The 21,794-nt window shown below is 52.3% G+C and overlaps 1 protein-coding gene across 1 annotated transcript in view; it reads left to right on the top strand.

The window, feature by feature from the left end:
- The window catches only part of DNAH1 (dynein, axonemal, heavy chain 1), a 91,271-nt gene that overhangs the window by 53,655 nt on the left and 15,822 nt on the right, over positions 1–21,794 (top strand). The window contains exons 34-54 of the mRNA XM_006892299.1: positions 2,532–2,623; positions 2,808–2,962; positions 6,185–6,362; positions 7,196–7,390; positions 7,470–7,589; positions 9,116–9,274; positions 9,434–9,550; positions 10,493–10,633; positions 10,731–10,891; positions 11,632–11,789; positions 12,261–12,434; positions 14,120–14,158; positions 15,009–15,187; positions 15,989–16,219; positions 16,870–17,066; positions 17,486–17,621; positions 18,163–18,371; positions 19,176–19,347; positions 20,045–20,236; positions 20,579–20,689; positions 21,461–21,646. Coding sequence (XP_006892361.1) covers positions 2,532–2,623; positions 2,808–2,962; positions 6,185–6,362; positions 7,196–7,390; positions 7,470–7,589; positions 9,116–9,274; positions 9,434–9,550; positions 10,493–10,633; positions 10,731–10,891; positions 11,632–11,789; positions 12,261–12,434; positions 14,120–14,158; positions 15,009–15,187; positions 15,989–16,219; positions 16,870–17,066; positions 17,486–17,621; positions 18,163–18,371; positions 19,176–19,347; positions 20,045–20,236; positions 20,579–20,689; positions 21,461–21,646 — 3,302 coding nt within the window. The remainder of the gene's footprint in view (positions 1–2,531; positions 2,624–2,807; positions 2,963–6,184; positions 6,363–7,195; positions 7,391–7,469; positions 7,590–9,115; positions 9,275–9,433; positions 9,551–10,492; positions 10,634–10,730; positions 10,892–11,631; positions 11,790–12,260; positions 12,435–14,119; positions 14,159–15,008; positions 15,188–15,988; positions 16,220–16,869; positions 17,067–17,485; positions 17,622–18,162; positions 18,372–19,175; positions 19,348–20,044; positions 20,237–20,578; positions 20,690–21,460; positions 21,647–21,794) is intronic.

Below are 21,794 nucleotides of genomic sequence, written 5' to 3'. Positions count from 1 at the left end.
ACAGCGCAGGAGGGGAAGACCCTCTATGAGGTGGATTGATTCAGTGACTGGGGTAATCGGGATGGGTGTGTTGGAGGCAATGAGATTGGCACAGGATAGAGCAGGCTTTAGGGCTGTTGTACGTAGGGTCACTATGAGTCACAAACGACGGCACATAACAACAACAACAACATCTACATGGGATCAAATTGACCACAGAAACTTAAAGAATGAGATAGGCACCTTAGGGGGCAACAGATTGATGCTAATGGGGAGGAAAACTCAAAAGAGGAGGGTGAAACCACAGTCAAATGGACTGAGAAATTGTGGTACATTCACAAGATGGAATAGCATGCAGCATGCAGGAGCACTGAGAGGGACTAGATGGAGTACATTATGCTTTGTGAACTAACTCAATCCCATAAGGACAAATACTGTCTAAGACCATTATTGTAAAAATAGAAAGATAACTAGTAAAATGGGTAAGAGGATGTGGGGGAGGAGGAGAGCAGAGGCGTGAGGACGGGCGGGGGTAATCATAGGGTCGCACAATTTGATGGGAAGAGGGAGGAATGGGACAGATTTGGTGTGAAAAACAACATATATGAACTTTGTACGCAAGCCAGTATAAAATAAAAATTTATATTTATCTTAAAAAAAAGGATAGTGAGAAGAGTTATCCAACTTGAATGTCATCAGTACCACTAAATGGTACATGTAGAAACTGTTAAGTTGGTGTATCTTTTGCCATACACAGTTCCAACAATAATAAAACTCAGAGAGAATATGTCAGGGTAATAGTTTTGGACCATCTTCCAGTCTTAATAAATCCAGTAAGTCCATTTTTTTGTTAAGAATTTGAGGTTCTGTTCCACATTTAGCTCCCATTTCACCAGGATCCATCGAGAGTGGCCCTGATCAGAATGGTTGGTAGGAGTTGCTGGGCACCATCTAGCTTGTGTCTCAAGGTAGATGAAGCCGTGGTTCATGTAGATTACGGTCCTGTAGACTAGTTTATTCTCTCTCTCTCTCTCTTTTTATTTCAATGAACATCTACAGAGATTTTGGAATTCCATTCATTCATTGTTGCACTTTTCTCCCCTCCCACCCCACTCCCACCCCCGTTCGCTCCTCTCCTTGAAAAGCAAAACTCCTTCATTGGTACACAATCCCCCGTGCACACCCTCCAACCCTACCCCCACCCCAAATATAATCCACTCTGCAACCCTCATTCCATATTCTTATGATAAACATAATGCCCTAAAATATAATACTTTTAAACTATTCTCTCCCTCATAGACTTCAATGCAGTAAACATAATTTATCCAGTTTTTCTCAGTCTTACCCCCACCCGGATGTCAGCCTCATTCTACAACAGTGGCCCTATATAGCATTTGTCCCTTTGTGACTGAGATATTTCACCCAGCATCATGTCCTCCAGAATCACCCATTTTGAATAATATTGCATGAGTTCCTTGTTTTTCAATGCAGCATAGTATTCCATTGTGTGAATATACCACAGCTTCTCTTCCCATTCGTCTGTTGATGGGCACTTAGTATTGTTTCCAACTCCTTGCTATTGTGAACAAGGCCGCGATAAACATGGGTGTGCATATATCTACTTGGATGTCGTTTATGGTCTCTTTAGGGTATATTCCCAGTAGTAGAATTGCTGGGTCAAATAGTATCTCTATTTGCAACTTTTTGAGAAAGTGCCACACCACCTTCCACAGTGATTGCACCATTTTACATTCACACCAACAGTGAATAAGGGTTCCAGTCTCTCCACAACCTATTTATTCTCTAAGTCTTCAGTTTCTCTCTTCCTCTTCTCTTCTTCCAGATGAGTAGAGACCCCCTACTAGCAAGCTGTTAAGGAACCTTGTTGGCCTAGTGTATAAAGCATTGTAAGGGTGACTCTTAGCACTTTCTCCTTTTGCCCACCCGCACTTCCCTTACTCCTGACCCAAGAATCCCGGTAACCAAAGACAAACTCCTCCGTCCTGCATGGCCTGTCCTCCAGCTGAGCCTTGGGTCAATTTTGTCATCATTGGCTGATCAGACCCTGTACCTTGGACAGAGACCTCGGGGCCTAACAGTGCCATAAGATACCCCCTCTGAATGAGCACATCACGTGGGCCTTAACCATCTGAGCCAGGTCACTGTCCTTCCAAATCTGGTCTCAGTCAAGTATATGACTGACTCTACCTACACTGGGTGGTATCTTTTGATCTGAGTTGATTCAGGTGCCTGTTACAACTGATACTGTGCAGGCCCAAGACACTTGTCCCCTGGACCAATGGAAGTTAGAGGAAGACTAATAATCACCATAGAAACCACAGTGAGAACCTCCACGGTAACAGGCTCTGTGTTTAGGGATTTGCTTTTCCCTATCTTTGAGGCAAGTGCTTATTCTTGCTGTTCAGATGAGGACTTTGAGGCTAACGGGGCGAAGTGACTCACACAAGATCACCCAGCAATCTAGTGGCGGTGTCAGGACTCAAGCCCATGCTCGGAACCCTGGATCCCCTGCCTTGTCTCCCTCCCACCAGGCTTTTTGACCAAGTGCATTCAACTCTACGAGACCACGGTGGTGCGGCACGGTCTGATGCTCGTCGGGCCCACGGGCTCCGGAAAGAGTAAAGTGAGTGGGGCCCTGGGGGCAGCCAGAGCCCTAGACAGAGAGCCCAAGGGATGGGGCACCTTCAAAGGGGCCTAGACCTCCATTTGTGCCTCTAGAATACCCCTCCAGCCCACTGTACTCCCAACCCCCACCCTACTCCATCCTTGAGAAGCAAGGAGGCTCACTCTCAGGCCTTTATCTCTAGTGTTACAAAGTCCTGGCAGATGCCATGACGTCACTGAAAGGCCAGCCGTCCATCAGTGGTGGTGTGTACGAGGCCGTCAGCTACTATGTGCTCAACCCCAAGTCCATCACGATGGGCCAGCTCTACGGAGAGTTTGACCTGCTCACCCATGAGTGGTGAGTGGCACACACACCTCGCTAGGGGCTGCCCTCCTCCAGGGTCTCGGGGGGTTGTGGGCTGTGCTCCCTTTCCCCCCTTTAGTCCAGGGGAAGGTTGGAGGGTGGGCCCAAGTACCTGGAATCATCTGGACCACCTCTTCACTTTGCAACTTCCTCACCCTCATGCCTCACTGGGGATAAAAATCCCACCATTACTAGGAGAAGGGGAAAAATGAGGTTAACAATTGGAAAGCGGCTGAACACCAGCATGCAGTAAGCGCTCAGTAAATGCTGGCTGTTGTCATGACCCCGAGAGTCCGGGGACCCCTCCCAGGGTCTCTGCTCCCAGGCTCAGGTGTGTATTTTAGGGAGTGGGAGCTGAACCGGGAAGAAGGACATAGTGCTGGGACTACTTCCCACCCCCAGGCCCACAGTGTGAGGCTCGGCAAGTCATGTGGTCTATCCTAGCCTCAGTTTGTCCAGAAAGAAAGTGTGGGTCATGGGAATATTTAATTTTGCATAACCTTGCTCAGAGTGGATGCTGTGGGAAGACAGTTGCCACCATCCCGGGCTCAAGAGGCACCAGAAGGGCTGAGATGCACGGTTCCATGGGGCTGGGACGGGGCTATCCGGCCACAGCAGAGAGCGGCCTCTGGAAGAAGCTGAAAGAGCAGTGACCCACTGCTGACCACATTTGTCTCTGAACACAGGCTGCGGTGAATGGGCCTTTCTCTCTGCTTTTATTCTCTGCTTCTCTTTGCAATCCCCCACAAAGAAATTGCTTTTTTCTTGAGGAACTCTATCTTGATGTATCAGGTAAGACATTTCCATAACTCAACAAGTCAAATATCTCTTTCAAGCCTGGTCTTTGAAGGAGCAGGGACCCCCCTCCACCAGTGTCTCCCTGCCCTAGCCCCCTCTGGGGAGCTGCTTTATCTGTTAGAAACCCTGTCAGTTTCTGCCCACAGAGGAGGAGGACCCCCCTCCCATGCTTGCTTTGTCTCCCTGCTTTTCTACCATAGAACCATGTGACCGTTTCTGGCTTATCAGTACATTCAGAGCCTCCACGACTTGAAAATATTTTGTTTGTTTTATTTTTTAAACTTCGTTGCAACGCCAAACCATAGTAGTTTCATTTCCCTTCTGATACAGCTTTCTATTTTCCTGGAGTAAATAATTCTGTTTCATATATGCTCAGCTTTCTATGTAAGCTGGTTTCCCCAAAAGCTGCCTGAAACTGTAAAAGTCCCACTGCGCTCTGGGGCCACACCCTCCAGCTCTTGTAAACCATTCTCCCGGCCATTGGTCAGCTGTCAGCCTGCCCTTGTCCTTCCCTGTCATCAGGAGAACTCTCTTTGCCTCTTTCCTGGCTGAATTTCCATTTCTTTTACCCTCAGTCTTCCTCTTTCTTGGTCTGTACCCTTGGTTGGAAGTGCTCATTCTCTAGAAGGTTCCTGTAAAAGATGCCTAGAGGGAAATTCTCGAGCCCTCTGGAAGCATCTTTATTCTCCCCTTGTGAGTGCTTGGTTATCTGGCTGGATATGGAAGTCTTGGTTGAATGTATTTTCCTTAGAGAATTCGTGAAGGCTTTGCTACGCTGACTTCCGGTGTCTGACATTTAGAATGCCAATAGGACTTGTTTTCTTATTTCTAAAAGCTTCCAGAGCCCCTCTTTGTGCTAGTATGATGACATTCCTTGACGTTCCCTTGTGTGGCTGCTCCTGTTATTGTTAATAAAGTCGCTGAGTCCTTTTCAGATTGGCAGTTGGGAAGCTATGGCCCTTGGGCCAAATCCAGCCTTCCACCTGTTTTCAAAAGTAAAAATTTGGGGCAGCATGGTCATGCCTATTCGTTTGTGTATTCTTGTGGCTCCTATCACACATTCCAGTGGCAGAGCTGAGTCGTTGTTTGTATATTCATTGGGCAGACCCCATTAGGTGTGGTGTAGGATTGGTTGTAATCTCCACAGAAGCACATTTCCAAAACGAATGCTTCCTTAGTACCACTGTGTGGGCTCAAACAGGCAACCTTTCCATTCCCAGCCAGTCACACTGTGCCACTTAGGAACCTGAGGGTTGAGTAGCTGTAATAAAGATCATAGGGCATCCAAAGCCTAAAGGAGCTATTATCTGGACCTTGGGGCAATGATAGTTCACACTGATTTAGACACTTGAGTTCTACAATCCTAAGATGTTTTCTTCACTAATGTCTTTGATGATGTCCTTATTCTGTCTCCTCTGGTCTGTCTTTCTGGAATACCTATTAACCAGACGTTAGGCATTCTGGATTGACCCTTTAATTTTGTTTCCTATTGTCCATCCCTGGGTGTGATTTTGTACAACTTTCTGAAATATTTTATTAGCTTGCTCTTCTAACTCTTTGATTAATTAATCTTTAGGTTATTTACGTCCCCCCCCCACCCTGACTTTTTTTGTCTGTTTGAGTTTCCACGTTCCTGCTGGAGGTTCTTCTCAGTGGTCTAGTCATCCTGACTGTGTAGAATGACTAGTTGGAAGCCCTGAGTGAATGGGTGGAAGAGGTTTGCCGTGTGGTTAGATTCGCCAACTGGAAGGCGACCCCTTCAGATGTCAGCACCTGGGATCTCTTCTCTAGGGCTAGAATCTGTTCCTCCAAAGACGAAGTCTCCAGTTTCCTATTGGGAGTGTCCCCTGGGCCCAGGGTCCTGGAAAAGCAGTGGGAGATGGGGAGGTGGACAGGGGACCCTCCCGCCTTTCTGTGTGTGGACCCTGCATGACTTTTCTCATTTCTAGTGGAGGGCCCGTCCCACTTCTCCAGGCTCCTGTGTGGACAGGTAGGGGCCTGGGGGTCAGACCAGCGGCACGTGTCCTCACATCCTTTCCCTGGCACCTGGTGCCTCTGATGCCTGAGCATTCTTGGACTCTGTGATAGGAACCATTTGCCTCTCACAGTTCACTCCATCCCCCACTCTCTCTGCCGTGTCAGTTGTTCCCCCTCCATCAACTCTTCTCATCTTCCAGAAGTGTGTGAGCCTCCGTGCCTTCGCCTCAATTTCCTTTTTCTTTCAGAAATGCCACCTTTTAATCTTCCTTTTATGTATTTTTAATGGGGTTTTAGCAGGAAAGGGATTGTAGCGTACCATGTCCACCAATAAGTCCTGAGGTTTATTTTTCCTATTGCCATTTAAAAATGAATGACAATGCTGACGGAATCGGGGTCTCCTCAGCACCCCACCCCCCACCCCCGCCCCGGTGCCTGCAGGACAGATGGGATCTTTCCCTCCCTCATCCGGATGGGAGTCATCGCGACCGACACCAACAAGAAGTGGTACATGTTTGACGGGCCAGTGGACGCCGTCTGGATTGAGAACATGAACACGGTGCTGGACGACAACAAGAAGCTGTGCCTCAGCTCCGGGGAGATCATCAAGCTCACAGAGGTGTGTTCACCGCCCGCTTACCCAGCAAATGACGGGTGTCCAGGGTCCAAACCTCAGGCCAACCCATCCCTCTCTCCCGGGGCCGTAACTCTCGGGCAGTCCTCATTCCACACCCAGCGCCCAGCCAGCTGGGGTCGGGGTGTACCGAGGCTCCTAGTGCCCTGAGTTCTCTTACTTTCACTGTGAAAGCTGCCCTGTGCCACCCCTTAGGTAGGCCTATTTCCTGTGAGGCCCCAAACTCAGGCCAGGCAGACAGTCTCACCTCCTTCCAGCGGTCTTACCTCCCTCGGGCTGGCTCTGCTCCATGGCAGCCAGACCCACTTTCAGCATCTCAGCCCGTGGGCAGGCATCCCCTCTGGTTCTGGCAGCATGCCTGGGGTCTGGGAATGGCTGAGACAGACATAACTGCAGCATCTATCTGGTGTATGAGAGGCAGGGCTCAAGGAATGGGCCTTCCCTTGCTCCTGAGAAGGGTTTTCCATGTCTGTACTGAGCTGCGCTCTTGAGTCTTGAGAACAAGTAGAAGTTGTTGTGAAACCAGGGTCTGTGTTCACAAGTGCAGGGCTCTGTAGCAGAGGACACTTTCTCCTCTGGTTTCCTCAGGGATCTGGAGCCCCAGAATGCCCTTCCCCCGGCACTGGCGGCCAGAGAGTGCCCAGTTATCTCTTGACTCTGGGACCTCAAGGCTCCAGGGGAGGCCACATTGTTAGCTTGGGCCTCCCTTGCCACCACTGTCCCTGCCATGTGGCCTGCTTGAAGACCTCTGGCTCTGTGACCTCCCCTGGCCCCTCGGCTGACAGCCAGCCCACTCACCTGCCTCATCTTGGCGCTAGGCGATGACCATGATGTTTGAGGTGCAGGACCTGGCAGTGGCCTCGCCGGCTACCGTGTCCCGCTGCGGCATGGTGTACCTGGAGCCCAGCATCCTGGGACTCATGCCTTTTGTCCATTGCTGGCTGAAGAAGCTCCCTCCCTTTCTGAAGCCCCACGAGGAGCACTTCAAGAGCCTCTTTGACAGGTTCCTCGAGGTAAGTAAGCCCAGGTGGGGCAGCAGCACAGTGGTCACCAGCCAGAAAAGCTGACCACGGTCGGGGCTGCCCCCTGCAGGAATCCATCTCCTTTGTTCGGCTCTCCGTGAAGGAGGTGATCACTTCGACCAACAGCAACCTGACCATGAGCTTCCTCAAACTGCTTGAGTGCTTCTTCAAGCCCTTCCTGCCCAGAGAGGTACAGCCCTGACCCCTGCTGCTGGAGGCCTGGCCCCTCCTGCCCCTCCTTCCTGCCCTCTTTAACCTGGGAGATCTGAGCTCCCTAGAAGAATTGGGTTGGCTCAGCGAGGGTCCTGGGTCCCAACCATGTTCTATGGTGCATGGGCAGGGCCTCCAGGACCCAGCCATCCCAGGGAAGTCTTAGAAATGGGACCTCTGGGCTCTGGACAGCCATGCAGCGTCTACCACAAGAAGGTGAAGGGCGGAGCGGGGGGGGATAAAACCCCAAGCATGTGGTGGAGGGTGAGGTATGTCCTCCCTGGCTTCTTTAGGACAGGTCCGTGCTATTCCTGTGTGTCTGAGTTACCTAGCGGTGCTGTAACAAACTCCACGGCCGTAGCTTTGTTTTGCTGTCAGGTGCCAGCGAGTCAGCTGTGACTCACAGTAACCCTCTGAGCAGCAGATCTGAAACCTTGCCCATCCTGTGCCACTGTCTCTGACATGCTTGAGCCCACTGTTACGTTCACTGTGTCCGTCCATCTGGCTGGGGTCTTCCTGTCCTTCTCTGATCCTCCACCTTTTGCCGCATGATGTCCTTTTCCAAGGACTGGACCCTCCTGACAACATGCCCGACGTATGTGAGGTGAAGTTTCACCAGCCTTGCCTCTGGGGAGCTTTGTTGTTAGGGAAAGTCAAGTCAGAACCGACCCATAGCTGACCCTCCAGCGAGTTTTCAGAGGCAACAAAATCATACGGGAGGAGAGTGCCCATCTGCCTCCCATGGAGCAGCAGGTGGATTTGAACTGCACACCCGTGGATTAGCAGTGCAGCTCCTTACCGCTAGGCTACCAGAGCTCCCGAAGAACATGTATTTGTTTTCTCACGGCTCAAGTGGCCAGAACCCAAATTCAGAATGTGGCTTGAGGGGGAGGTCCTTCCTTTTTATTTCAGTCCCTAGTAACCAGTATCTTGTATGTGCATCTCCTTTGTGATCAGAGAATCTGCCCTCCCCTGCTTCTCACCCCCTCCACGTGCTCATTCACTTCTGAGTCTGCTTTTCGTTTGATCACTCAGGAGTGACTCTGTGTAGTAGAGCCCTGACCGGTGCAGCCTTGTTAAAATAATAAAGGGATTGCATCCACAGGTATAGGGTTCAGACCTGTATCTTGTTGTAGTGTACCGTGAAGTTGGAACCAAGCCATAGCTGACCCTCAGCAGGTTTTCAGAGGCTGTAAAGTGCACGGTAGGGGACTGCCCATCCTTCTCCCATGGAGCAGCTGGTGAATTCAAACCACATGCCTGTGGGACTGCAGTGCAGCTTCTTCTTTTTTCCCCCCTCTTAGTGTGTGTGTGTGTGTGTGTGTGTGTACCATCAAATTGGATCTCCACCTTCTCCTGCAGAACATCTGGTGGATTTGAACCATAGACCTCTGGGATTGCAGCACAGCTTCTTACCCTTGGCCACCAGAACGCCAACCAGATCTTATGGGCACAAGATTCACTCTTTATCACCGCCTTGACCTGATGTGACTCCTCCATCTCCAGGGTCACAAGAAAATAGCCCCTGAAAAGCTGAATCGCATCCCGGAGCTGATCGAGCCCTGGTTCTTCTTCTCCCTGGTCTGGAGCGTGGGAGCCACAGGGGACAGCGCAAGCCGCACTAGCTTCAGCCACTGGCTGAAGAATAAGATGAGCATTCAAAATGTGAGACCACTCGCGTCAGGCCTGGGCTCTTGAGAGGTGGGGTGCAGTCATCTGGAGCCATCCGAAGGGCCCAGGCTGCTGGGGACAAGCCCGAGAGAAGGGACTGGGACCACTCAAACCTCTAGGGCCCCACTGTTGAGTCTGCCTCCCACCTTCTAGCAACTGACCATGCACTTCCCGGAAGAGGGGCTGGTGTACGATTACAGACTGGACGACGCTGGCATCAGCAACACCAATGAAGACGAAGAAGAAGAGGAGGAGAGTAGTAGGAAACAGGTGGCCACAGGCCTGCCCCAATGGGATGGGACAGGGAGGACCCCACCGGGTTCAAGCTGTTCTCCTTGATAAAAAATGACGAGAGAGAGGGGGCCACATCATCAGCCTCCAGTCTCGGACTGAGAAGGGGCCACTCTCTGCATCATCTCATGACTGCACGGCCCCACCAGGTGGTATTGTGCACAATTTCCTGACCAAGAAGACAGGCTCAGGATGGTCCCTCCCAGCTGGTCATTGGCATGTGAATCAGAGTGCCCCTCTTTCCACCATGCCCATGACCCCTCTGTTTGACCCTGGATCTGTCTAGACTTGACCATGTCAGTTACATTCAAATTCCAATTAGTCCACTTGCTAAGACTCCCAGCGATCAGGGTCAAGTCCTTGGTGGTCCTCCTTGATATCCCCATCCCTATCATCCAGAAAGGGCTCTATGAGCTAATCCATGTTCCGGGTTCAGGACTCCATCCGAGGAGAAGGGAGGCAGAGAGGTATCTGTGGACCCCTGTGCAGCATCCTGGATGAGAGGCTCGGAATCGTCCCCAGTGGAATACATTAGCTCAGCTATTGAAGGAGGTCCGCAGGCAGGGATGGTTGGACTGGGTGACCTCCAGACACCCAGGACCAATGCCCTGGCTCTGCTGCCCACACCCCTTAGGTAGCCTGAAGTCAAATAGCAAAGAACTTTGCACTCTGGGTATTCCAATCCCCAGAGCGCCTTTTCCAGGGACTTTCTGTCCTGAGGGGAGCCCAGGCAGCTGTGTGGAAGGTGCCCTCCTTTCCTGGCAGTTTGTGCTGGGAGCTGGGCACGAGCCTCCTATTTCTGGCAGAAGCTGCTTCTCACTTGGGCACTCTTGCCTACTGGTGCCCTTGGCAGCCGGGGTCCCAGCCAGGGATGGGGCGGACAGGGACTCCCCCTCCCTCCTGAGACACCTGTGTTCCCAGGTCACCTGGGTGAAGTGGATGGACCACTCAACTCCGTTCACCATGGTTCCCGACACCAACTACTGTGACATCATCGTGCCCACCATGGACACAGTGCAGATGTCCTACCTGCTGGGCATGCTACTCACCAACCACAAGCCTGTGCGTAGCCCCGCCCCACCTCACCCACTCCATGGTGGGGGGGGGAGGTGGACCAGCCCCTAGGATGAAGCGTCCATGAAAGTGCTCGCCCTCCCAGGTGCTGTGCATCGGGCCCACAGGTACAGGGAAGACCGTTACCATCTCTGACAAGCTCCTCAAGAACCTGCCGCTGGATTACATCAGCCACTTCCTCACCTTCTCTGCCCGCACCTCGGCCAACCAGACCCAGGACCTCATCGACAGCAAGCTGGACAAGAGGCAAGGCACCCTCCTTCTTCTCAACCCCGACATCCCCCCTCAGTCCTCTTGAACCTGCTACCATCTCAGCCTTCACCCACATTTGCCAGAAAGCTCCTACAGGATGCTGGCAGCTGCATAATGGGTCCAGGGTCCCCTGTACCTACAGATTGTACAAGAGATTCAATGGGGACTCACCCTGGGGACCTGGGTCAGAGGAGGGTGGAGGTGGAGGGCCATCTTGGAGAAGTCTGGAAGGAAAGACTGTGACTTAGCCCACCCTGATGTCCCCAAACCAATTTGTGTTGGAGAAAGTACAACCAGAATGTTCCTTGGAGGCAAAGGTGGTGAGACGTCATCTCAACTGCTTTGGGCTTGTTGTCAGAGGGGCCAGTCCTTGGGGAAAGATAGCATGACGGGAAAGGGGGAGAGAGGGTCAGAGAAAGAGAGGAAGCCCCTCGGTGAGACAGATTGACACAGTGACTGTAACAATGGGCTTGAGCATGGCAGCCATTGTCGGGGTGGTAATAGGGCAGGGTTCCCATCTGTTGTTTGTAGGCTCACTGTGAGTTAAAGTTGGCTTGAAGACGCCTAACAACAATAACAAGGGTGTCCAGGGTGTTCAGGGCCAAAGGGCTGGTCAAGAGGTCTAGCAATTTAGTTTAGGCTGACATTCAGGAGGTGGATCTGCCATCTGGGTACCCCAGGATTCAGAGGGTCTGTGTCTGCGGGTAGTGGGCTCACACAGCCCCTTCCTGTAGGAGGAAGGGTGTGTTTGGGCCACCTCTGGGACGAAACTTCATCTTCTTCATTGATGACCTGAATATGCCAGCCTTGGAGACGTACGGTGCCCAGCCGCCCATCGAGCTGTTGCGCCAGTGGATGGACCATGGCGGCTGGTATGACCGCAAGACCATCGGTGCGTATGGCTAGGCCAGGCCAGGCAGTGGGATGTGGACATGCCGGGCAGGGCCAGACATGGAAACCACCCATCTTTCTCCGAGCGGCTCACGGCCTCGTGACTGCTCACCATTCAGTTAGCAGCACAGCATGTGATGCGTGAGCTCCTTTCATGCCATTGTTTGTGCCATCGAGTCAGAACCAATGCCTCGCTGATGTACCAGTGAGTTTTCAGAGGCAGTAAATCTCAGGAGGAGATTGCCCATCTTTCTCCTGCAGAGCAGCGAGGATTCAAACCGCAAGCCTTTAAGTTGGCAGTGCAGCTCCCTGCCACTAGGCCACCAGAATCCCCTTTTATGCCGATGGTCACAAAATAGCCTTTGTTGAGAGGAGAAGGCCTATGATGGCAAAAGTGCTCGAGGCTCCTAAAAGTCACTGTGTAGCCCTGAGTTGGGGCTCTCCTGATTGCCTTCCCTAAACCCCACTTCAGGAGCCTTCAAGCATCTGGTGGACATCAACTTTGTCGGTGCCATGGGGCCCCCAGGTGGGGGCAGGAACCCCATCACCCCACGACTGACTCGCCATTTCAACTACCTGTCCTTCACCGAGATGGACGAGGTCAGCAAGAAGCGCATCTTCTCCACCATCCTTAGCAGTTGGATGAGTGAGTGTGGGCCGGGGCTGGGGGGGTTGGGCACGCACAGAAGTTCAGATCAACTATGCCAAGGGCCGCTGTCAGAAAGGATGGAATTGCTGAACGCCTGACCTCAATCCTAGCCTCTCCCCTTACTCAGTTTATGAATCTCTCAGAACTTAAAATTTCGTCATCTGTAAAATGGGTGATAATATTGGTACCCACTCATCACCCCAAGTTGTGAGGGCAGAGCATCCAGCATGGTGCCTAGCAGCTGGTGATCGGTGAACAATGACATACACGTGTATCATGAGTTGCAATCAATTTAACAGCCTCTACCCCTACATGGCTCAAAATCAGGAAAGGAGTATACCAGGGGTGCATCATCTCCACACTTTTTCACTTTGTATGAGGAACAGATCTTCTGGGAGACTGGGATCTATGAGGAGGAATGTGGCATCAGAATTGGAGGAAGACTAATCAACAACTTGAGTTACGCTGATGACACAACCTGCTTGTCAAAACTGAGGAGGACCTGAGGCATTTGCTGCAGAAGGTCAAGGACTGCAGCCTTCAATATGGATTGAAGTTCAACATCAAGAAAACAAAGATTCTCACCACTGGGCCAACTGGCAACATCATGATAGATGGTGATGAGATTGTTAATAGCTTCAGCTTGCTTGGCTCCACAATCAACACTTTTGGTGCCAGCAGTCAAGAAATCAAAAGAAAAATTGCATTGGGAAAATCTGCTGTCAGGGACCTCTCTAGAGTACTGAAGAGCAATGATGTCAGTCTAGAGCCTAAGGTGAACCTGATCCAGGCCATGATCTTTGCAATTATTTGCTATGCATCAGAGAGCTTCCAGTAACTAAGGATGACAGAAGAAGAATCAATGCCTTTGAGTTGTGGTGCTGGAGAAGAGTATTGAACATACCATGGACTGCTAAGAGAACAAAGAGGTTCATCCTAGAAAGAGTGAAACCAGGCTGCTCCTTGGAGACAAGGATTTTGAAGCTTTGTCTGACATTCTCTAGGCATGTTGCAAGGAGGGACCAGTCCTTGGAGAGAGACATCATGCTTCGTAGGTAGAGGGCCAACGCAAGAATGGAAGACTCTAGATGAGATGGATTGACTCAGTGACTGGGGTCCTGGGAGTAGGTGTGTCAGAGGCAATGATGTTGGCTCCAGATAGAGTAGGGTTAAGAGCTATAGTACACAGGGTCACTATGAGTTACAAGCGACCTGACAGCACATAACTCTAACAGCAATAAGAGTACTCTACATAAATACACGTAGTTGTCAGTACTTGTCCACAAACATTGGTGGAAAGGCATTATTTTTTTAAATTAGGGAAAGCTGTTAAGGTGGGATGGATAAAGTAGTTCTGACCTTCCATAAATTTAGGGAAAAGTTTGCTCCAGGATGATGTTTGCCCCAAGTCCTTCACCCACCCAACATACACCTGACCCTTGAACTCCATTTAGCACTGAGCCAGGAAATGTGGGATGGGGACCAGCCTTTCCATCTTTTCACCTGGCCTGACCTGACCTAACCTGACCAGAAACTGTTGACTGGGGCTTGTGTGCCTGTCTACCTCTGAGAGGTGGAAGTTGGCTACAAGGGAGCTTCCCAGCTGGGGATACACAGCCAAAGTGGGCTGTGAGGGGGGCCCATTTAACAACAAGCATTTTGTCTCTCCCTCAACCCTCCAGATGGACTCCTTGGAGAAAAGAGTTACCGAGAGCCTGTGCGTAAGTGAGGCCGGGGCGGGACCAAAGAGCACCTAACTGCACGAGGAAGGGATGCTGGTTTCAGGGAAAGGCCAGGGCTCCAGCTGGGTGTGGCTGAGGGTGGACACCAGGGTGCTCAAGTTCATTTGGAGACCTCAGGCCACTGGGTCCCAGAATGCACCTTTACCCATCTCAACACATTGGCGAGCTAAGTCCTCAAGTAAGGAGTATGTCTTAGTCATCTAGTGCGGCTGTAACAAAATACCAAAGTGGATTGACTTTGCAGAACAGAAATTCATTTCCTCACAATTTAGGAAGGCCGGAAGTCCAAATTCAGGGTGTCAGCTCTAGATGAAGAAGGCTTGCTCTCTCTCTCTTGCTCTCTCTGGTTGAGGGAGGGGGAAATTATTATTTTTTTTCTTTCTTTTCCACTTTTATTCCTCTTAGCACTTACCTTGTCTCGTCTCTGCCTGTTGACTGGCTGGCTGGTTTATCTGCTCTTTCATATCTCAAAAGATATTAATCGAAGACTTTCCCTACAATCCTCAATCATGAACATAACAAAGAAAACCCATTTCTAAGTAGGATTATAAGCATGGGTACAGACGGTAGGCTTTACACATATGTGCAGAGAGCAATTGTAATTGTTTCAGAGAGGGCGAGGAGGGTGAGAGATTCCTCACCCTGAAGATGAAGGTGACTTTTGAGAAGTAGTTCAATCCAAGCATGCAGGTAGTGGGTGGGGGATACCCAGAGGAGAACTCAGCCCCAGCAAAGGTGATGGATGCAGGTAGGAGTGGGGGTGAGAGGCTGCAGAGGGTGCTCAGGGACTCCCTTCTGGATGACGTTGGTCCATTGTCCCCTCTGACAGCCGGAGCCCCCGACATTGCCCACCTCACGGACTCTGTCGTGGAGGCCACCACCATGGTGTACTCCACCATCACCTCCCAGCTGCTGCCCACGCCAGCCAAGTCCCATTACACCTTCAACCTCCGGGACCTGTCCAAGGTCTTCCAGGGCATGCTCATGGCTGAGGCGGCCAAGGTCGAGGTGAGGATCTGGCTGCACTCACGCCAATATAGCCCATACTACGCACAGTCCTTCAGGCCCCATGTGTCTCAGGCTCCTCGGTCCCCCACACCCCACCCCTGCCCTGAGAAGACTGCACAGCTGAGACCCACACTGCTCAAACCCATGCCCAGAATGATGGCTGCAGTGGGGTCAAAAAGGAGAGAGCTTGGGGAGGTGAGGAAGGAAGGGGTGGGGCCTGGTGGAAGCCCTGTTTGCACAAAGATTTGGAAGAGAGAGTGGGTGCTTCTGGGAATCAAACGCGCTCGGGTAGAAGGAGCTGGAAGGGTAGCAGGGAGTAAGAAGGTCGCGGTGCTTAGCAGGACTGTGACGGGAGGGGGCATTGAAGTTCAGACTTTAGCCTGAGATTAACAGGGAGTCACTCCCCATAGAGTGGGGAACGCAGGCCACCTGGAGGCAAGAGATGAGTCTGTGTGTAAGAACCGAGGCCAGGAGAGTGTAGGCAGAACAGAAGCTGGCCTTGCAGAGCTTGTAGCTAAAGGAGTTGAGAACAGGCCGGCTCTCACCCTGGGAGACACAAGGTGTAAAGAGAATCGAGGCATCTCTCCTGGGCTTGGGTCGTGGGATAATGTGGGAAACATGGGAGAAGTGAAGACTTGAGAAGTTCATGACCAGTGAGTGGAGTCAGGAGGTGGAGAGGCCCCAGCCAGCCAGCAGGTGCACCACCAGGGAGCCCCCCAGCCACCTCTATCCCTGGCACCTCAGGAGGTGGCCAAGGGCTCCAGGCGTGGACAGGCACTGATGTGGGGTGGGGTGTCGCAGGACACGATACAGCTGCTTCGCCTGTGGTACCACGAGAACTGCCGTGTGTTCCGTGATCGGCTGGTGAACGACGAGGACCGCAAGTGGTTCGACCACCTCCTTGAGAAGCAAATGGAGCGGTGGGATGTGGCCTTCAACATGGTCTGCCCTTTCCAGCCCATCCTCTACGGGGACTTCATGTCACCGGGCTCTGACATCAAGTCCTACAAGCTCATCATCAGCGAGAAGAAGGTGGGAGGGGGCGGGACTTCCATGGGGTCCCAGGTTATACACCCTGTTACCTACCCCTGATGGGATCCTTCTCACTCTGCTTGCCCTGAGTCCCAAGTCCTGTGAAGCCACTTCGACAGACCACCACATTGTCACATGCATCTCCCTCAGGGTCCCCTCTCTTCACCTGTCACATGTATGTAACAGACCTTGTTCAGCTCACCCTGAGAACAGGGTTCAGCTGATGTGGCCCTGAAAATGGGGTCATGTGGTGCACATGTGAGGGGTTATCTCACCCAGAGAGGAGACAGGAGAGTCCTTGGGGGTATAGTCTCAATCCCATGAGGACTTCCAGGGGCTCAGGATGAGATCTTGGTATGTATTCTTCCCTGGCACACAGGTTACCTCCAAGCTACAGGGATGAGAGAGGCTTTCTATCTGCTGTTCTCCACAAACGTCCCAGGAGCGCCCTTTGTGGTTCCTGGTTGGAACCTGGTCGCAGTGTGCTTGGCAGAGGCTGAACTTTCCAGCCCTTGCCTGCCACATGCTAGCCTCCGAAGGCCCACATCCCTCCATGCTTAGGAGAAGCAAGGCTGCCTGGGAGGAGGGGGTGGAGCACGGTGCGAAGGGATTGAAGGGGACCCAGCTCTCTCCGCCATGCCCACCTCTAGATGATGCAGGTGATTGAGGAGTACATGGAGGACTACAACCAGATCAACACAGCCAAGCTGAAGCTCGTCCTCTTCATGGACGCCATGAGCCACATCTGCCGCATCAGCCGCACTCTGCGTCAGGCGCTGGGCAACGCGCTCCTGCTGGGCGTGGGCGGCAGCGGCCGCAGCTCCCTCACACGCCTGGCCTCGCACATGTGAGGGTCCAGGCGCAGCGGGTGGCAGGTGGCCCTTTGTCTGTCTGATCCATGCTTTTCCACAGTGGGGCAGCTCCACTAAGTCTCCTGGAAGGTCAAGGAATGCATCAGCAATGTCCTGGGGTTCTGTGAGGAGGGAGTTGTAGCTATGGTCTTGCAGGAAGGGTTCCTAGGAAAAGTGACCTACCACTGGCCTGGTCCTGGAATCAGAGATAGGAGGGTGGAAGGGGCGGGCTTTCAGGCTAAGGGAAGATTCACACGGTCTGGAGGCAAGAGAGCAGACTGGAACTTGGGGAGTCTGCAAGGCTCTCTGGGGTGGGGGCAAGACTCCAGCTCGCTGAGTTAGGATATGGTGACTCACCAGTCCCTCGGGTCAGGGCCAAGCTTTTGACACAACCCACCCACATCTCTGCTCCCAGGGCTGAGTACGAGTGCTTCCAGATTGAGCTGTCCAAGAACTACGGCATCACCGAATGGCGTGACGACGTCAAGAAGGTCCTACTCAAGGCTGGCCAGCAGAGTCTGCCCATCACCTTCTTGTTCTCCGACACCCAGGTGCCGCCACAGGCAGGGGCAGGATTGAGGGGGCCTGGATACTACCCCACTCCAACCTGACATCTAGGAAAGGGGTCTAGTCTCCATGCCCAGGTCACATCAACCTGGTGGACCTCAGGAGGGAACATTGAGGCCAAACAGGGCCACAGATGGGTAGTTTAGGGAAATGGGGTCAAACTCAAACCTCTCAGGCCACCAGAGTTCCCTAATGACTATTGTTGTTATTACTAAGTAATAATAATAACAGATATATTATTAAAAAGAACTGTATGACATAAAAACCAATGACATTATGAAATTATAATGACTGTTTTTACTATTCTTAAATAATAATATCAAATATTTTAATGATATTATTATATGAGCTATTATGAAGATGGCATAGCATAGGACAGGATACAGATTTGTTGTTCACAGGGTCACTATGAGGGCACCTAACAACAACAACATAAGGGGATCCAGTGAGACCTTGATTGTGACGTCCAACACACTCAAGAACCATCATCAAGTCTTGGCTCACCGGCCTCTCTGTCCTCCTCAGATCAAGAGCGAGTCCTTTCTGGAGGACATCAACAACATCCTGAACTCCGGCGACATTCCTAACCTGTACTCCGTGGATGAGCAGGACCAGATCCTCAACACCATGCGGCCGCTTGTCCAGGAGCAGGGCCTGCAGCCCACCAAGGCCAATCTCATGGCTGCCTATACCCGGCGTGTGCGCAGTAACATCCACATGGTGCTATGTATGAGGTACCGCTGGCAGAGCCAGGCATGGGAGGCTGACCTTGGGCTGGCGTGGACTGGCATGGGAGGCTGACCTTGGGCTGGTGTGGACTGGCATGGGAGGCTGACCTTGGGCTGGCGTGGACTGTCATGGGAGGCTGACCTTGGGCCGGCGTGGACTGGCATGGGAGGCTGACCTTGGACCATCATGGATTAGGATTGGAGGCTGACCTTGGGCCGGCATGGACTGGCATGGGAGGCTGACCTTGGGCCGGCATGGACTGGCATGGGAGGCTGACCTTGGGCCACCATCGACTGGCATGGGAAGCTGACCTTGGGCTGGCAGGGGTGAACACGGGAGGCTGATACTGGGCCAACAGGGATGGGCATAGGGGGCTGATCCTGGACCAACAGGGGTGGAGATGAAGGGCTGACCCTGGGCCTGCAGAGATGGCCATGGGAGGCTGACCATGAGCAGCAAGGATGGACACAGGGGGCTGATCCTGCACCAGCAGGGATGGGGATAAAAACTGACCCTGACTGGCAGTGTCAGACATGGGGAGCTCACTCTGAGCAGGTAGGGATTGACCTGGGGGCTGACCCTTGGTTGTTGGGCTTGGAATGAGATGTGGCTCTAGGCCTGGCCACCATGGCATTGTGTCCCAGCTGCTGTGTCCCAGCTGCTGTGTCCCAGCTGCCATGTCCCAGCTGCCATGTACCAGCTGCTGTGTACCAGCTGCGATGCTCTTGGCATGTTCATCCGCACTGTGAGCATTCCCGGGAGGTGTAAGTCAGTGTCTCTGAGCCTCACTGGGAACCCTGGTCCCCCAGCCCCATTGGAGAAGTCTTCCGAGCTCGGCTGAGGCAGTTCCCCTCCTTGGTCAACTGCTGTACCATTGACTGGTTTAGCGCGTGGCCGGCAGAGGCACTCGAGTCTGTGGCCAACACATTCCTGAACGAGATCCCAGAACTGGAGGCCAGTAAAGAAGTGATAAATGGACTGGTAGGTGTCCTGGTGAGGAAAAAGCTTACAAGTTGGGAGCTGCTTAGTTTCAAGCATCTCAGGGTCCCCAAGGCCTGAGCAAGTTATGTGCTTAAGTCTCCGCTTCCTCCTCTGTGAAATATAGAGTGACTTGAGCTAGCATGATGTCACAGGATGCTGTGCACACAGTTCCATGGATGCTATTCTTCTTATCTCCTAAGGGCTCCATGGTAGCTTGCTGAAAAGAGCTCCCTCAATATGAATGAAGCGATGGGGATGGGAAGAGAGTTGTCTGACCCAACTTGAGAGAGGTGGTCACTTGGGGGTTAAGAGGCAGGTTGAGTGTGGTGTTCACCTGCCCACCTGTGCTGAGGCCTTGAACCTCTTACCCTCAAGATCCAGCCTCTGAGGAGGCACTGCTCTAGGGCTGTCAGAGAGAAGCAGGGCATGTGGGCTGTGACAAGGGCACAGCTCTGCCCTTGAAAGGTGTGACTTTGAGCAAGTCTTCTCAGGGACTTGCAATTTTCAACTACAAAGTACGCAGTCTTGATGTGGAAGCTGTGAGGGTCATAGGAGAGAGTGAGTGGGAGGGTGTTGAAGTCCCTGCACTTGGCTTCCTCCTTGGGATCAGGCTACAGTGGCGTCAAGGAGTGCTGCCAGAACCCCACCTTTCCTGGGGTGCTAAGTGGTCAGCCTCAGTGATCTCTCCACCTTTCAGATTCAGGTATGTGTGAGTATCCACCAGTCAGTGGCCATCAAGTGTACTGAATACCTCGCCGAACTGTCCCGTCACAACTACGTGACCCCCAAGAGCTACCTGGAGCTGCTCAATATTTTCTCCATCCTCATCGGGCAGAAGAAGCAGGAGCTGAAAACCGCCAAGGACCGCATGAAGAGTGGCCTCGACAAGGTAGGCCTTGGGGAAAGGTGGACCCTGTGATTTGGCCAGCTTGGTTTCACCCCTGACACCAGAGCAACCCGCCTGATCTTTCTCCCTGCAGCCATTTTTAAATGGATGGCTTCCTTGCTTGTCAATGAGCAAAAGCTAATGGCCAAAGGCAAGGTCACCCAGAGTGTCTCAGGGACGATGCCCCCACTTCTCTGGGGTAATGGGGTGCCTAGAGCTGTGAGCCACTGCCAGCCACTCAAGAGTGAGGCTAGGTTTGCAGGGCCCCCGCACTGTCCCCCCAAGGCCCAGCTCGCTCTCCAGCGCCCGTCCATGCCTGCTTTCCCCTCTGTGTCCCAACCCCAGCTGCTGCGCACGGCTGAGGACGTGGCCAAGATGCAAGAGGACCTAGAGATCATGCGCCCCCTGCTGGAAGAGGCTGCCAAGGACACCATGCTCACCATGGAGCAGATCAAGGTTTGGGATGCTCCCAATCCCCTCTTGGCCGTCTAACTCTGTCTGAGGAACCTTGGTGCCCCAACTCAACCCCAGGCCAGTTGCTGCCTGAGCTCCACAAGCTGTCCAATCTGTCTGCACCCCACTTTCCTTTTTCAGTAGTCATCTGTTCCTTCAACATATGCCTGCTTACAATCTACATGATGTCTAGGGCTGGATGGGAAGCACACAGCACCAGGCAGAGAACACAGTGAAGACAAGACAGAGGAACCCAGACACATCTAGTGGTCACTACATGAACAGAGTGGCAGGGCCTCTCTGCACAAAGTTGCCAGGCATGAGGGCGTTGTATGGAGGCCATCCACAAAGTAGGCACCATAGACTTATGAGCACATAGAATTGTTTTCTTGCAGAACAAACCACATCTTGCTCTTCAAAATCAGTGCCCTGCAAAATCCCAGGAGATGGAAAGAAAATTACTAAGAGGGGTCCCTTTTTCTGTTTTGTGCAAAGGCACTGTGGACCCAGATGCCCAGCCTAATGGATGGGGGTCCATGCTCCAGTGTATATACACTCCCTGAGCCTAGGGACCAGGTCAAAGTGTATGGAAGGGACTGTGACATTCTGGATGCCCTGTCCCAGCTAAAAGAGCCCTTAGGGAACAGGCCAACTCAACCTTTGTTTAATCTGGGGAGACTGCGGCAAGGAGGGGAAATGGAACCAGCATATAACTGTCCATGCCACTGGCCCCCAGAGCTACCCAACTGGTCTTTCTCTGCCTCCCATCCCCAGGCGGACACAACCATTGCTGAAGAGACCCGGAACTCAGTGCAGGCAGAGGAGACCAAAGCCAACGAGAAGGCCAGGAAGGCCCACGCCATTGCTGATGATGCCCAGAAGGATCTGGATGAGGCGCTGCCAGCCCTGGATGCTGCCCTGGCCAGCCTACGGAACCTCAACAAGAATGACGTGACTGAGGTGGGCAACCTGGCTTCTCTTGGCTTCAGCCTTCAACTTGGCTTCACCCTTGTACTCCCCTTTCTCAAGTGCCCTCTGCAGTCATAGCCCTTTCATTTGTTTTTTTTTCTTTTCTATAATTATATTTTATTAATTTTCATAAACATTT

Source organism: Elephantulus edwardii, unplaced genomic scaffold, assembly GCF_000299155.1.
Source record: "Elephantulus edwardii isolate Elephantulus edwardi_28Jun2011 unplaced genomic scaffold, EleEdw1.0 scaffold00113, whole genome shotgun sequence".
Classification (NCBI taxonomy): Eukaryota; Metazoa; Chordata; class Mammalia; order Macroscelidea; family Macroscelididae; genus Elephantulus; species Elephantulus edwardii.
The sequence above is the reverse complement of the archived record's forward strand: the minus strand, read 5'-3'. Positions and strand labels throughout refer to the sequence as shown.